The 15196-nt window shown below is 37.2% G+C and overlaps 3 protein-coding genes across 3 annotated transcripts; 1 reads left to right on the top strand and 2 right to left on the bottom strand.

The window, feature by feature from the left end:
• Nucleotides 1-210: 210 nt before the first annotated feature.
• Nucleotides 211-5863, bottom strand: LOC105355903 (proline-rich transmembrane protein 1-like). Its single transcript, XM_011485091.3, has 3 exons — nt 5457-5863; nt 3829-4056; nt 211-648 (listed from the first exon to the last, which is right to left on the bottom strand). Exons 1-3 carry the CDS (start codon nt 5595-5597, stop codon nt 514-516), a joined length of 504 nt encoding a protein of 167 aa, XP_011483393.1. The 5' UTR covers nt 5598-5863; the 3' UTR covers nt 211-513.
• A 436-nt stretch (nt 5864-6299) lies between these two features.
• LOC111948936 (succinate dehydrogenase [ubiquinone] flavoprotein subunit, mitochondrial-like) lies at nt 6300-7365 on the top strand. The gene is made up of 4 exons (XM_023964121.1): nt 6300-6357; nt 6642-6762; nt 6855-7050; nt 7126-7365. Exons 1-4 carry the CDS (start codon nt 6300-6302, stop codon nt 7348-7350), a joined length of 600 nt encoding a protein of 199 aa, XP_023819889.1. The 3' UTR covers nt 7351-7365.
• Nucleotides 7366-8178: 813 nt separating this feature from the next.
• LOC105355902 (cysteine-rich and transmembrane domain-containing protein 1) lies at nt 8179-12570 on the bottom strand. Its single transcript, XM_011485090.3, has 3 exons — nt 12232-12570; nt 10611-10838; nt 8179-8611 (listed from the first exon to the last, which is right to left on the bottom strand). The coding sequence occupies exons 1-3, from the start codon at nt 12370-12372 to the stop codon at nt 8447-8449; spliced, it is 534 nt and encodes a 177-aa protein (XP_011483392.1). The 5' UTR covers nt 12373-12570; the 3' UTR covers nt 8179-8446.
• Between the last annotated feature and the right edge of the window lie 2626 nt (nt 12571-15196).

Genomic DNA, 15196 nt, shown 5'->3' with positions numbered 1-15196 from the left:
AAACGAAAGATGAATCTATTCTCTTTAATTTTTTTCAAACCAGTAAAAGTAAATAACGAACTGGCGAAGAATGATGAAGCTGGGTCTCCTTAAGAAGCAGGTGTCTTCATGAGTTGAGTAGTCAAAGCTGAGATGAATGAGCAGCAGAGCTGGAGGGGGAAGAGCCTGACAGGCCACCATGACAGATAAACAGCAAGCAGTGAAATCAGAATAATTAAAAAAGAATTTTAATGACAGGTATTAAAAGAAACAAAGCTGAAAAATGCATAACCGACACCCATGGCAACAATGCAATAAAGTACATCTTTACAGGTAACCAAAGAAAGATATTAGGAAACATGCTGTTTCTGCCACAGTGGCTCCTAGTTCTCATGCTTTCGAAGCTTTTTCAATATCAGTTAGAATAAACAACAGTGCTGCAGTGGAATTAGAAGAAAATCAAAGGTGAAAATCAAAAGGTGAAAAGCCTCTTCATGGTGTAAGCAATGTCATTTAATGATGGTAATAGGACCCTCAGGAATTGATGACTGCAATATAGGCAATTATCAAGACAAGCCCAATTCCCAGAGCCACGTGGTTCAGTGTCTTGGCTGTTCTGCTGTTACTCTCTGCCCTCACTCGGTTCCCAGAAATGTTCGCTTCACGGGCCTAAATGTAAGAAAAACCCAAATTTTCAGTAAGAATGGCATTTTATATTAAAGAAAAAACAGTATAAAAACACCATCACCAATGAATTTGTACACATATTTGTAATTGTGCATTTTAGAAAAAGAAAGAAGAACCTTAAAACAATAGTTGAAGAGAAATGCACTATTAAAGTTTTTGTAATGGTCGATGTCCCACCAAATGTAGCTCAATAGTTACAGTAAAGAAGTAAAGTTTTAAATAAATGACTGAAGGGGCTTTCACTCTTCGATAGGATACCAAGTACACTTTTCTAACTTATATCTCAGTGTCTATCTTTTACCCCCAACAACAACAAGTAAAGTGATAGGAAGTGCAGATAACATTGATCTTTTCAAGAAATTATTTCAAGTAAATGAATAATTGAACTTTACATTTTTTTTTACTACCATTACACTACACACAAATCAGAAAACATATAAAATAAGGAATTCATGCTAGTTGTAAACCAATGTAGTTAATTGAAATCTATCAAATTTATTCCTGTAAATTTTGTGAATAGTTCATTTCAAAGACCACGAGTCTGTAGATACATTTCTTCACAGAAACTGCTCAAGGTGTTATAGTCTTCCTGTGCGATAGACAGAAAGGAGGTCAAACCACAAGATATTGAATGTGTCAGTAACATTCTTTTTACCCTTCATTGGGGGGTATGTTTTTACAGTCTGACAAAGTGAGAGTGTGTCACTTCAGAGAGCGTAGGTAAAGGTCTGGTGGATCACTGTGAGGTATGGCTTGGATAGGTGTTTGGCTGCAGAAACTTGTTTCCATGAAGTTCTTTAAACCATGTTCTTGAGCTTATCTTCGGGTGACCCTGGGGGCCTGAAGTGATCATGTACCTCAGCACCTGCTCATCTTTCTCTGCAAGGGCTGCCACTTCCTGGTTGAGTTGCTCTCATTTACAATTGTTAAAAAAAAGTTTCAATTAAAACCACAGACTGGAAAAACAGTCTATTTTTGAAACCTGTTGCCCAAGTAAGCTCCAATCACAATACCATTCACTGAGATTTAGATGAGTAGTTCATACTTTTACAAATGTTTAGTTCACAAATTGAAACTTGAAGGATTTAAAGTCTTCTTTTTTTAACTAACTACAGCATGGAAGTTATTGTTTTTCTTTTGACTGGTCCCTTCAGGAAATCACTCTGCAATTTGCACATAAGATTTGCCTTTAGTTTTGCAGCAGATGCCCTTTCTGACCAAACTCCCCACATTTACCCAGACTTGTAACCATCCCACGTAAACAATGGAAAGTGCCCCCACCTGGCTGTGGTAAATTGAATGCCCCAGCTAGTCTTCCAATAAAGGACTAACCAGGTGCTACCCTGCATTGCTTCCAAGCTCAGATTAGATTTGCAACAAGGCATACAGGTAATGAAAACCCAAATAAAAGTCCTTCAGATAGTTTAAGTATTGTGGTAAAAATCAATTTGGTAAACCCCTATTGTAATGCCCTAATCTCCTAGTAACTCAAAACAAATGCAAAAGTGGAAATGGTTTAAATGGGGGCAAGAAGGCCCCGGTTCAAGTCCGGAAACAGAATCAGCAATAATAGGTTAATAAGTTACTCTAAAGAATGGCTTTGATATGGTATAAACCATGGGTGCCCAAAGTAGGGTGTCTTTTGGCCCACCAAGTCATACCTGTAGAGGCCGCGGAGTGTTCAGTTAAAATCCCTTAACCTTTCCCATTCATTCATGGAGCGACAACGGCAGTAGCAAACGGATAAGAGGCATTTTAAACAAATATGGGAGGAGGATTATTTTTCTCCAGAAATCTCTTCTCAGGCTGTTTGTCTTTTTTGTTAGCAGTCCGTGGCTGTACTTAAAGAGTACAATATACGCCGCCACTAAACTAGACTAAACACGCAGTTTTATCCAAACACAAAGGTGAGGCGCAAAGGACAAATTCTAGGGAGTTCCAATCTAAACTTCTGTCACAGCAACCACCCTCATGATGCCCTCTGCAGCACAGGATGGGGCCACATTGGTTAGCTACGAAAGTTCGGCGTTAATTGCCGAGAGTGTGCGATCGAGAAAGATTCAAAGAAAAATGTTACTAACTATTTAGTCTCACTAATGTGCGTTACCTTGAAAAATACAAAATACAAATAAATAAACTAAACTATATTCTTTGTTCTCTGCCTTTATTTCATGACATGCCAAAAATGATTGTATTTGGCCCACGGACTGGGATCACATTTAGATTTTGACCCTTTGAGTGAAAAAGTTTGGTCGCCCCTCCCCTGGTATAAACAATGGTGTCATGTCAGTTCTTTATCTGCTAAGTGCCCTTATAAAAGCAAAACAACACACAACTTATTGATCATTAATTTTCCTCCTAAATGAATTGCATTTTTGCCTGTTTCTTTGTTCTTCTTCAAAAGTGTTTGAACAACATACCTTGAAACCTTAGTCTGCTTTGAAACCGTTCTCTGGATGAGACTCTGGTGATTCGGTAGAGCTAGTTTCTGTCTTGGTAGAAATGGTTGAGCAAACACCTGACTACAATCATACAAATGCAAAACTTTGAGTAAACTTGATTTATATCAATTTGTAAATTCATATAAATGCACAATAGTTACAGATTTTTCTGAAGATATCTTTTGCTCTTTCAAATCTGACACAAATGTTTGAAAGCCAGACACCAACTTCTTCTTGTTGGGGTTCACTTCCTTTTTTTGTACTTTTGACGCACTCCTTCCAGTAAGTTGCATCCCTACGCCGGGAATTCACACACAAGAACAGTTTGAACATCAACGGTTTCCTGTTACTTATCAATCAGATAAGTGCCATAAAAAAGCAAAACAAAACACAAAACTTCCAATCATTAATTTTCCTTCTAAATTGAGTCGTTTTTTCATATCAAACATTTCCTCAGTAAGAGACATAATGGGAAAATATATTTCATTTGAAACTTCTGCTGAAAATGGAACAAGAGCAACATAAAAAAAAAAAACTTTAACCTAAAATGCACCTTAAGCTATGACTGTTTTTATCTTCTTGCAGTGAGGCATGAAGTGAAACCCCCCCAAAAAAATCTTCAACTCTTGAAAATCTGCGTGACATGGCTAAAGGATTCTACAGAATGCCGGGTTTGTGAAAGAGAAAAACACAGTAAAAGTAAAAGTACAGTAAAACTTACATTAATGGAGTAGATGAGCGCAGCAATTCCAAGTGGTAGACAGCAGCAGAGCATGGTGAAGATTGAGTAGCACATGTAATCGCTCACTGGGTTCCCCAGAGGAGCTTGAGTCACGTAAACAGTGGGCTGGACAGTGACAATGCCAGGCTGAGCTGGGGGCTGTTGGTTCATGAAACCCGGTTGCTGATGGTATCCTGCACCCGCATACTGTGCTGGATACCCAAACGCCTGCGGGAAACACACAAAGTCAACACACACCTCATCTTTTTAACCTCACACCAGCAGCTGGAAGACTTTCTGTGATCAGACGAACTGCTTGACAAATACACCCCTCCAGAGAAAAGCTCAACACATTTAAAAAATTGAGGAACAAATTAAGTATTGTTCCCTCAGTACACAGTCTTTAGCTTTTAGATTTGATCTTTGAGATAGGAAACTATTGAAGCATAGCTCTATGGCTAGAAAACTTCCACAGAGGAAAAATGTGAAAGTTGAACTCTGTATCTCCTAAAGCATGCAAACATTTCTGTAGCATAATTAAAAATAAAAGTAAATACCATAGATGCTTTTTGAAACTGAAATGTCAAAAACATTTTCTTTATCATTTAAATTAAGTGACAGAATAAGCGGTGTTCAAGAAGAAAAAGAAAAAGCAGTTTGGTGGATTGCTTTTTCTTTTTAATTTTGAGTCAACAAATGCAGCTTCATTTTGAAAAAGAAAAAGCATTTCTGGTATTGACTTTTTTTTAATTATGCTATAATACTTCCATACTAAAGCAAGGTATGAAAAAAAACCCACACACAACCACTTCAGTAACTTTCCACTACATTAAGTTACATTTTTTAGATATAATATTGATGTTTTAAGTATTAGTCCCCTCAGTACACAGTCTTTAGCTATTAAATTTGATCTTTGAGATAGGGAAATATTGAAGCATATCTCTATGGCTAGAAAATTTCCACAGAGATAAAATGTAAAAGTTAAACTCTGTATCCCCCGTCCCCCAACCCCCAAAACTGTCTGGAAGCATCTGGTCTTAAAAATGTACTAAATTTCTATACATTTACATGTTATGGGAATTTCCAACCACAAAACAAGAGGGCACGTTTATGCAGTGAACAGTAAAGAAGTTAAATGCAACTAAAGTTCAAACAATTTACAATATTAGATACAGGATAACAATGTCAACTATTTCTGAGTTGACTTTATCTTACTTTTAAAAATTGATTTGTTATTAGTAATGTGTTAATAAAAGATCATTTTACACAGAAGCTTAAAACTCACAGAATCAAGGATTATACAACAAGCATTGTAATTTGTTTTTAAAATGTGAGTTTCACACACTGCCAGTTTCTGATTCTGCTATTCTTTCAATCATGTCCACATAAAGTTGAATGCAGGCATCAGCAACTAGGTTGGAGTGAAGTGAGCCTCTGATCAGGTAACTTACAGTAAAATTGTAATTTCATTTAATTCATTTAAGTTTTTCCTTATTATTATGATTATTATTATTATCACTGATATTTTAAAGTGTTTGTCTACATATCCAGATTAAACAATAATTAAATTGAATAAAAAAAAAAGGCATTGAATAAAATGTAGGCTATTAAAGGTTTAGCTCAGTTACCTGTGGTGGTGGGTGTCCTGACGGTGAGGGTCCCTGGTGAGGCATGTCCTGGTAAGGTGGAGGAAGCAGGTTGTGAACCATCGGCATCTTCTCGTCGTTCCATTCTACTGGAGGAGCGCTGGCAGACTTGTTCAAATCCATGAAGTTAAGATTTCGGAAGAAAATGTGATGCACCTTTATAAAATGATATAGCAAAACGCAGACTAACGTAGTTTTGCTATATTACAAATTTTTTTTTTTTTTTTTTTACTGATGACAGAGTTCTGAGCGTCTCTTTTGCTGGATGTTGAAGTGCAGAAGTCCGACTGGATGACAGGCTTTTACTCTGTAATCAAGTTGATCTAACAATGGACTTCCTGTTGGGACTTTCAAAACAAAACGCCTCCAGAGATGAGAATGAACGAAATGAAACCTAACTTCACATACCAAATCAGACACACGGGTATTATTATTGTAAAACCTTTACCAACCCAACCAAGAAATAATCAATTACCCCCCCCCCCCTATTTACTATTGCCTTGCACGAGTAATAAAACAATGTTTTAAAAAAATATTTACTCAAAGTGAGCTCACCCTTTATATTGAGCAGGCAAACAAATACATAAAGAAATTAATTAAATTATAAACGACATACAATATGGTTTATTTGTTTGTTTCTTTTAAATACGTCTGAATATCAACTATTATTTTGTCAAGGACGCCAGGTTTGATTTCAAGTTTTACTTTCTCTTTCACACCTGTTTTCTCTGTGGGACTGGTTGTAATGTTCGTGTTTGAAATGATGAAGAGGCCTAGTTAGCTTCCAGTCACTTCTTTAATTAGCAACGTTGTGCTACATTCACCATGCCACTATCTGGCACTCAGTGGTCAACATACGTTACTGCATACTATCGCAACAGTGGTGTGGTTTTTTTGGATAGCAAAAGTGCCTTCAGGCCTTTTAACTTTAAAAGCTGGATAATTGTTTTAACTGGCAAAAGAATTTTACTTAAGATTAAGATGGAATATTTAAAGGTTTCTGGGTCAATCAAATAGCACTATGTCTCAGGGGCCGGTAGATCTGTCAATGACGGCTTAGAGATGAATTTTTGTAATTTAAGTTCTTGTTAATACTTTGGTTTATTGGAGTTTTAAGGCTTCACTGAATTTTTAAAAACTCCAATTAATTTTTAATCTCCATTCTAGTTGAATACAATAGAGAAATTACTGATTTCAAGATCACCAGAGCTCTCGTATTCAGAAAACATCAGGCAGGTTGGAAAAACGTGGTGTCCCGCTCCATTACCATAGAGATCAGGGAGGGCAGGTAGGGATGAAGATGGTGTCTCACATGCATTTGAAAGATGAATTGACTTGACTTGTGATATTTATATATATTTTTTCTTTTTCTTTTTTCAGGGGTGTCGGTCCAGAGAAGGACCACGTGTACTTGCAGCTTCATCATCTGCCTCCTCAGCAGCTGGCCGCAAGGCTGCCCGGGATCTCGGAGACGGCAATGATCTTTGCTGGAGTTGACGTCACCAAAGAACCCATCCCCGTCCTGCCCACAGTCCACTACAACATGGGAGGAATCCCCACAAACTACAAAGGACAGGTACGCCGTTTGTCTTGGTCAGGCACAAGTTCTCAGCAAAAGACGCATTTCCAAACAAGAGTTTTTACCTGACAGGTAATCGATTACACAGATGGTAAGGACAAAGTGGTGCCTGGACTTTACGCCTGCGGTGAGGCAGCTTGTGCGAGCGTCCATGGGGCCAACAGGCTGGGTGCTAACTCCCTGCTGGACTTGGTTGTCTTCGGGAGAGCCTGTGCCCTCACTATAGCTAGTGAGCACAAACCTGGTAAGCTCTGTTCACTGTTCACGGTTTATTTAATTCTTTCATTGCACGAATAGGGATTGGTGTTTTCTGCATTCTTGTTTGTGTTTATGTACAGCACCTTGAGCTGTTTTTTACATGAAAGGTGGACATTAATAATATTTATTAATTCATTTTTTTCCTTCTAGTAAAAGTAGCAGGTTCAATTCAGCAAATTTCATGTTTAAAATCCATTCTATTAGATTATGGATTTTTAATAGCATAAAATCTTAAGGTCTGTTTGAATAGATACAAATATTTTTTTCCACTTGGGGGCAACATAAATAAAAATATGATTTGTCCTCATTTAACCCTTGTGCTATCTTAGATGACCCCACCCTTACATTGATGGGTTCTCCCTACCACGACAAAGGTGGATAAAGGTGGAAAGATTTCATGTAATCCATGGACACCAGTGAAGATCAAAATTAATTAAAGAAAGAAGGTTCAGCGCACTAACTAGTGGGGTCTAGATGACCCAATTCCCAATGTTAAAGTGCCTAGGATAGCACAAGGGCTAACCAACAACGTTCTTTCACAGCCTGCTGCAGCTGCTTTAAAAACTGGAACTGATAACTAAAATGATGAAGTTGCCTGACCTCCACCCATCTGTTTGCCAGTTGGTAAAGTCAACAAATATGGGTTGGCAATGAATAGAAAAACAAGTTATTCAGCCATCATTGTCAGCACTTTCTGCTTGGGCAAAGTTGACACTGAGAACAGAAACCACTAATAGCAGATAGAAATTAGGTATAAAAATGGATTTGGTGAATAAAACAAACAGACCTAAAATCTATTCTCCTTAATTTATTTGCATACCAGTAAAAGTAAATAGAAAAGATAAACAGCAAGCAGTGAAATCAGAATACTTAAAAAAAAGTTTTAATGACAGGTATTAAAAGAAACAAAGCTGAAAAATGCATAACCGACACCCATGGCAACAATGCAATAAAGTACATCTTAACAGGTAACCAAAGAAAGATATTAGGAAACATGCTGTTTCTGCCACAATGGCTTCTTAGTTCTCGTGCTTTCGAAGCTTTTTCAATATCAGTTAGAATAAAAAACAGAGCTGCAGTGGAGTTAGAAGAAAATCAAAGGTGAAAAGCCTCTTCATGGTGTAAGCAATGTCATTTAATGATGGTAATAGGACACTTGAGTAATGATGACTGCAATATAGGCAATTGTCAAGACAAGGCTTAAAAGCCCAATTCCCAGAGCCACATGGTTCAGTGTCTTGGCTGTTCTGCTGTTACTCTCTGCCCTCACTCGGTTCCCAGAAATGTTTGCTTCACGGGCCTAAATGTAAGAAAAACACAAATTTTCAGTAAGGATGGCATTTTAGATAAAAAAAACAGTATAAAAACACCATCACCAATGAATGTGTACACATATTTGTTATTGTGCATTTTAGAAAAAGAAAGAAGAACCTTAAAACAGTAGTTGAAGAGAAATGCACTATTAAAGTTTTTGTAATGGTCGATGTCCCACCAAATGTAGCTCAATAGTTACAGTAACAAAGTAAAGTTTTAAATAAATGACTGTAGGGGCTTTCACTCTTCGATAGGATACCAAGTACACTCTTCTATCTTATAAGTGAGTAAATAAATAATTGAACTTTACATATTTTTTACTACCATTACACTACACACAAATCAAAAAACATACAATGAGGAATACATTCTAATTGTAAACCAATGTAGTTAATTGAAATCTATCAAATTTATTCCTGTAAATTTTGTGAATAGTTCATTTCAAAGACCACGAGTCTGTAGATACATTTCTTCACAGAAACTGCTCAAGGTGTTATAGTCTTCCTGTGCGATAGACAGAAAGGAGGTCAAACCACAAGATATTGAATGTGTCAGTAACATTCTTTTTACCCTTCATTGGGGGGTATGTTTTTACAGTCTGACAAAGTGAGAGTGTGTCACTTCAGAGAGCGTAGGTAAAGGTCTGGTGGATCACTGTGAGGTATGGCTTGGATAGGTGTTTGGCTGCAGAAACTTGTTTCCATGAAGTTCTTTAAACCATGTTCTTGAGCTTATCTTCGGGTGACCCTGGGGGCCTGAAGTGATCATGTACCTCAGCACCTGCTCATCTTTCTCTGCAAGGGCTGCCACTTCCTGGTTGAGTTGCTCTCATTTACAATTGTTAAAAAAAAGTTTCAATTAAAACCACAGACTGGAAAAACAGTCTATTTTTGAAACCTGTTGCCCAAGTAGCTCCAATCACAATACCATTCACTGAGATTTAGATGAGTAGTTCATACTTTTACAAATTTTTAGTTCACAAATTGAAACTTGAAGGATTTAAAGTCTTCTTTTTTTAACTAACTACAGCATGGAAGTTATTGTTTTTCTTTTGACTGGTCCCTTCAGGAAATCACTCTGCAATTTGCACATAAGATTTGCCTTTAGTTTTGGAGCAGATGCCCTTTCTGACCAAACTCCCCACATTTACCCAGACTTGTAACCATCCCACGTAAACAATGGAAAGTGCCCATTAGTATTTTTGCCTGTTTCTTTGTTCTTCTTCAAAAGTGTTTGAACAACACATCTTGAAACCTTAGTCTGCTTTGAAACCGTTCTCTGGATGAGACTCTGGTGATTCGGTAGAGCTAGTTTCTATCTTGGTAGAAATGGTTGAGCAAACACCTGACTACAATCATACAAATGCAAAACTTTGAGTAAACTTGATTTATATCAATTTGTAAATTCATATAAATGCACAATAGTTACAGATTTTTCTGAAGGTATCTTTTGCTCTTTCAAATCTGACACAAATGTTTGAAAGCCAGACACCAACTTCTTCTTGTTGGGGTTCACTTCCTTTTTTTGTACTTTTGATGACTCCTTCCAGTAAGTTGCATCCCTACGCCGGGAATTCACACACAAGAACAGTTTGAACATCAACGGTTTCCTGTTACTTATCTATCAGATAAGTGCCATAAAAAAGCAAAACAAAACACAAAACTTCCAATCATTAATTTTCCTTCTAAATTGAGTCGTTTTTTCATATCAAACATTTCCTCAGTAAGAGACATAATGGGAAAATATATTTCATTTTTACTCTTCTGCTGAAAATGGTACAAGAGCAACATAAAAAAAAACTTTAACCTAAAATGCACCTTAAGCTATGACTGTTTTTATCTTCTTGCAGTGAGGCATGAAGTGAAACCCCCCCAAAAAAATATTTAACTCTTGAAGATCTGCCTGACATGGCTAAAGGATTCTACAGAATGCCGGGTTTGTGAAGGAGAAAAACACACTAAAAGTAAAAGTACAGTAAAACTCACATTAATGGAGTAGATGAGCGCAGCAATTCCAAGTGGTAGACAGCAGCAGAGCATGGTGAAGATTGAGTAGCACATGTAATCGCTCACTGGGTTCCCCAGAGGAGCTTGAGTCACGTAAACAGTGGGCTGGACAGTGACAATGCCAGGCTGAGCTGGGGGCTGTTGGTTCATGAAACCCGGTTGCTGATGGTATCCTGCACCCGCATACTGTGCTGGATACCCAAACGCCTGCGGGAAACACACAAAGTCAACACACACCTCATCTTTTTAACCTCACACCAGCAGCTGGAAGACTTTCTGTGATCAGACGAACTGCTTGACAAATACACCCCTCCAGAGAAAAGCTCAACACATTTAAAAAATTGAGGAACAAATTGAGTATTGTTCCCTCAGTACACACTCTTTAGCTGTTAGATTTGATCTTTGAGATAGGAAACTATTGAAGCATAGCTCTATGGCTAGAAAACTTCCACAGAGGAAAAATGTGAAAGTTGAACTCTGTATCTCCTAAAGCATGCAAACATTTCTGTAGCATAATTAAAAATAAAAGTAAATACCATAGATGCTTTTTGAAACTGAAATGTCAAAAACATTTTCTTTATCATTTAAATTAAGTGACAGAATAAGCGGTGTTCAAGAAGAAAAAGAAAAAGCGGTTTGGTGGATTGCTTTTCATTTTAATTTTGAGTCAAAAAATGCAGCTTCATTTTGAAAAAGAAAAAGCATTTCTGGTATTGACTTTTTTTAATTATGCTACAGAAATACTTCCATACTAAAGCAAGGTATGAAAAAAACACACACAAGCACCTCAGTAACTTTCCACTACATTAAGTTACGTTTCTTAGATACTGTATATACTTTTTTTACTGGTTACAATAAAACGAAACCTAACACACCTAAGGAATGATGTTTTTTTTCAGGCTGGCAAGAAGCCACTTTATACCTCACTTTGTTTGCAGAACACCTATCACACCTATCAGTGCTTTTAACTGACAGGAAATCCCCCGTCCCCCAACCCCCAAAACTGTCTGGAAGCATCTGGTCTTAAAAATGTACTAAATTTCTATACATTAACATGTTATGGGAATTTCCAACCACAAAACAAGAGGGCACGTTTATGCAGTGAACAGTAAAGAAGTTAAATGCAACTAAAGTTCAAACAATTAACAACATTAAATACAGGATAACAATGTCAACTATTTCTGAGTTGACTTTATCTTACTATTAAAAATTGATTTGTTATAAGTAGTATGTTAATAAAAGATCATTTTACACAGAATCTTAAAACTCACAGAATCAAGGATTACACAACAACAAGCAGTGTAATTGGTTTATAAAATGTGAGTTTCACACACTAGCAGTTTCTGATTCTGCGATTCTTTCAATCATGTCCACATAAAGTTGAATGCAGGCATCAGCAACTAGGTTGGAGTGAAGTGAGCCTCTGATCAGATAACTTACAGTAAAATTGTAATTTCATTTAATTCATTTACATTTTTTATTATTATTATTACTGATATTTTAAAGTGTTTGTCTACATATCTAGACTAAACAATAATTAAATTGAATAAAAAAAGAGCATTGAATAAAATGTAGGCTATTAAAGGTTTAGCTCGGTTACCTGTGGTGGTGGGTGTCCTGACGGTGAGGGTCCCTGGTGAGGCATGTCCTGGTAAGGTGGAGGAAGCGGGTTGTGAACCATCGGCATCTTCTCGTCGTTCCATTCTACTGGAGGAGCGCTGGCAGACTTGTTCAAATCCATGAAGTTAAGATTTCGGAAGAAAATGTGATGCACCTTTATAAAATGATATAGCAAAACGCAGACTAACGTAGTTTTGCTATATTACAAATTTTTAAAATTTTTTTTTTTACTGATGACAGAGTTCTGAGCGTCTCTTTTGCTGGATGTTGAAGTGCAGAAGTCCGACTGGATGACAGGCTTTTACTCTGTAATCAAGTTGATCTAACAATGGACTTCCTGTTGGGACTTTCAAAACAAAACGCCTGCAGAGATGAGAATGAATGAAATGAAACCTAAGTCCACATACCAAATAAACACACGGGTATTATTATTGTAAAACCTTTACCAACCCAACCAAGAATAATAATCGACCCCCCCCCCCCATTTACTATTGCCTTGCATGAGTAATAAAAAAATGTTTTAAAAAATATTTGAGCTCACCCTTTATATTGAGCAGTCAAACAACTACATAAAGAAATCATTAATTAAATTATAAACAACATACAATATGGTGTATTTGTTTGTTTCTTTTAAATACGTCTGAATATCAACTATTATTTTGTCAAGGACGCCAGGCTAGATTTCCAATTTTCCTTTCTCTTTCACACCTGTTTTCTCTGTGCGTGGTGAGTGGTTTATTGGATAGCAAAAGTGCCTTCAGGCCTTTTAACTTTAAAAGCTGGTTAATTGTTTTAAGGGGCACAATAGTTTTGCATTTAAGATTCAGATGGAATATTTAAAGGTTTCTGGGTGGGGCAGTGAAATAGCACTATGTCAGGGGCTGCCAGATCTGTTAATGACGGCTTATAGATGCATTTTTGTAATTTAAGTTCTTGTTAATACTTTGGTTTATTGGAGTTTTTAAGGCTTCACTGAATTTTTAAAAACTCCAATGAAGTTTTAATGTCCACAACAACATTCCAGTCGACTACAATCCAGAAATGACTGATTTCCAGCTCTTGTATTCAGAAAACTTCAGGTCGAAAAAACCAAACTGATTTGTAAAAAAAAAAAAAAAGACAGAAAAGAAAGTCAGGTTGATGATACTATAATTGAAAAACATGTAACAGGTGTAATAAACAGCATAAACTTTGAAATATCTGAGTTTACTCCTCTACTCTTGGCTCTGGAGTTCCTCTGTTGGACTCGTTTAGCAGAAGTGCCTGAAGATTGGTCTATAAGATAAGATAAGGAAATTCGGTTGTTGCAGCAACTTTCTTATACTCATAAAGCCTCACCATGTGGCTCTGAACTGTGGTTAGGAAGGAGCCACTGGTTTGACCTAATTCTCATTTGGCCTGGATCATTGTGAGTGACAAACAGACACGATAGTGCTGGTGGATATATGGCCAGTTTTTTTTAATGTGTATTTTAGGTGCATGACACTTAAACCTACAGCAAAAGCACACAGAGAAATCCGGCATCACACAATCAGTTGCTCTAAAACCATGTACTGTACACACACCACAGGCATGAACAAAACAACAAAGATGGTGGGAAGACTGCTCAGGCATTACTCATCGTGAGCTGAGTGCTGCAGTCATTTTAATAAAGTGTAGCCTGGCTACAGAAGACGAGAACAAACAGAGACCCTAACAGTCTATTTAAGACAGAGGAAACCCAGTAAGGACACAGAACCTTAAATCTATATCTTACCAAAGGAATACCTTCACTTTTTTACAATGAACGAGTCAAAAAGGCGTTAATTTGAAAACTCTTATACCAAGGTTGGGCTGAATCTCATTTGTTAGACAATCTTTAAAAAGGCGGAGTTGCTTTTTTCTTGGTTCCAGAGACTCCTGTGTCCTTCAGTTTTTCTGTATGTGTGAAAATGTTGATTTTTAGTTTTGAGGTTATCAGCTGTACAATATTAGTTGATTTTGTTCTGTCTTTTTTTTTAGTGTGCAGCAGCTGCATTATGGAAATATCTTGCTCATCTAGTTGTATCTTTTTACGGTTTAGAAAATGCAATAACTTCTGTTCTAGTGTTTGTAACTCTTAAGGTGGAGTTACATCGCCTTCACTTAGTATAGCTCCCATGCTTTGTTGAAAAGCCAGAGAGCCCTTTTCCAGAGCCTGCTGTTGCTTCTCCTGCTTAGGTTGCTTTATCTTCTGCTGCTGGTATGTTCAACATGCTTCCAGTACAAATCAGTCATTATACTCTGTAGTTTAGAACAGGGGTGGGCAAACTACGGCCATATGCAACCCCATTAAACTAACAAAACTATTTCATCTGGCTCGCCAAACTGGAATAAATTATTTTGATGATCCTTAATGTTTTATTTTGCCTGTAATTCTGTTGTGTCCTATGGTATAAAACAAACACATGACCTTTGTCTATGGTGCAGAAAGTTATTCTTCATTCATGTGGTGTTGGAAGATTTGTTGTTTTTTGGATGTTCGTGTGTGTTCTCCAAGTCATTTTTCCAAGTCATTGCAAGACCACCTGAACACAGCATTTCTCTGTGATCGGGAGGAGGGTGGACTCTGTGGGAACTGTGCTGCAGAAGAGGATGAGGGCTTTTATGCAAAGCATCCTGGGCAATCCCAGACATCCGTTGCACAACACAATGTCTTCAAAGAGGAGCACACGGAGTAATAGGCTCCTTTCATTGCACAGCAGGACAGAGCGCTTTAAGAATTCATTTGTCCTTTCAGCCATCAGGCTGTTTAACAAATCTGCTATTTTATGAACTGTTATTGTATTGTTATTTATTCACTGTGTGTTCGTCCGTCCGTCCGTTTGCATTTTTCCCTGAGGGACATCAAACTATTGATGTGATTGACACAAAAATAAGAACAAAAGCCACAAATTTTGCTATTCAAAACTCCAGAAGGTTCTGAT

This window comes from Oryzias latipes, chromosome 16, assembly GCF_002234675.1.
Source record: "Oryzias latipes chromosome 16, ASM223467v1".
NCBI classification, from domain to species: domain Eukaryota; kingdom Metazoa; phylum Chordata; class Actinopteri; order Beloniformes; family Adrianichthyidae; genus Oryzias; species Oryzias latipes.
Note: the sequence above shows the minus strand (reverse complement) of the source record. Positions and strands in the feature narration are given on the sequence as shown.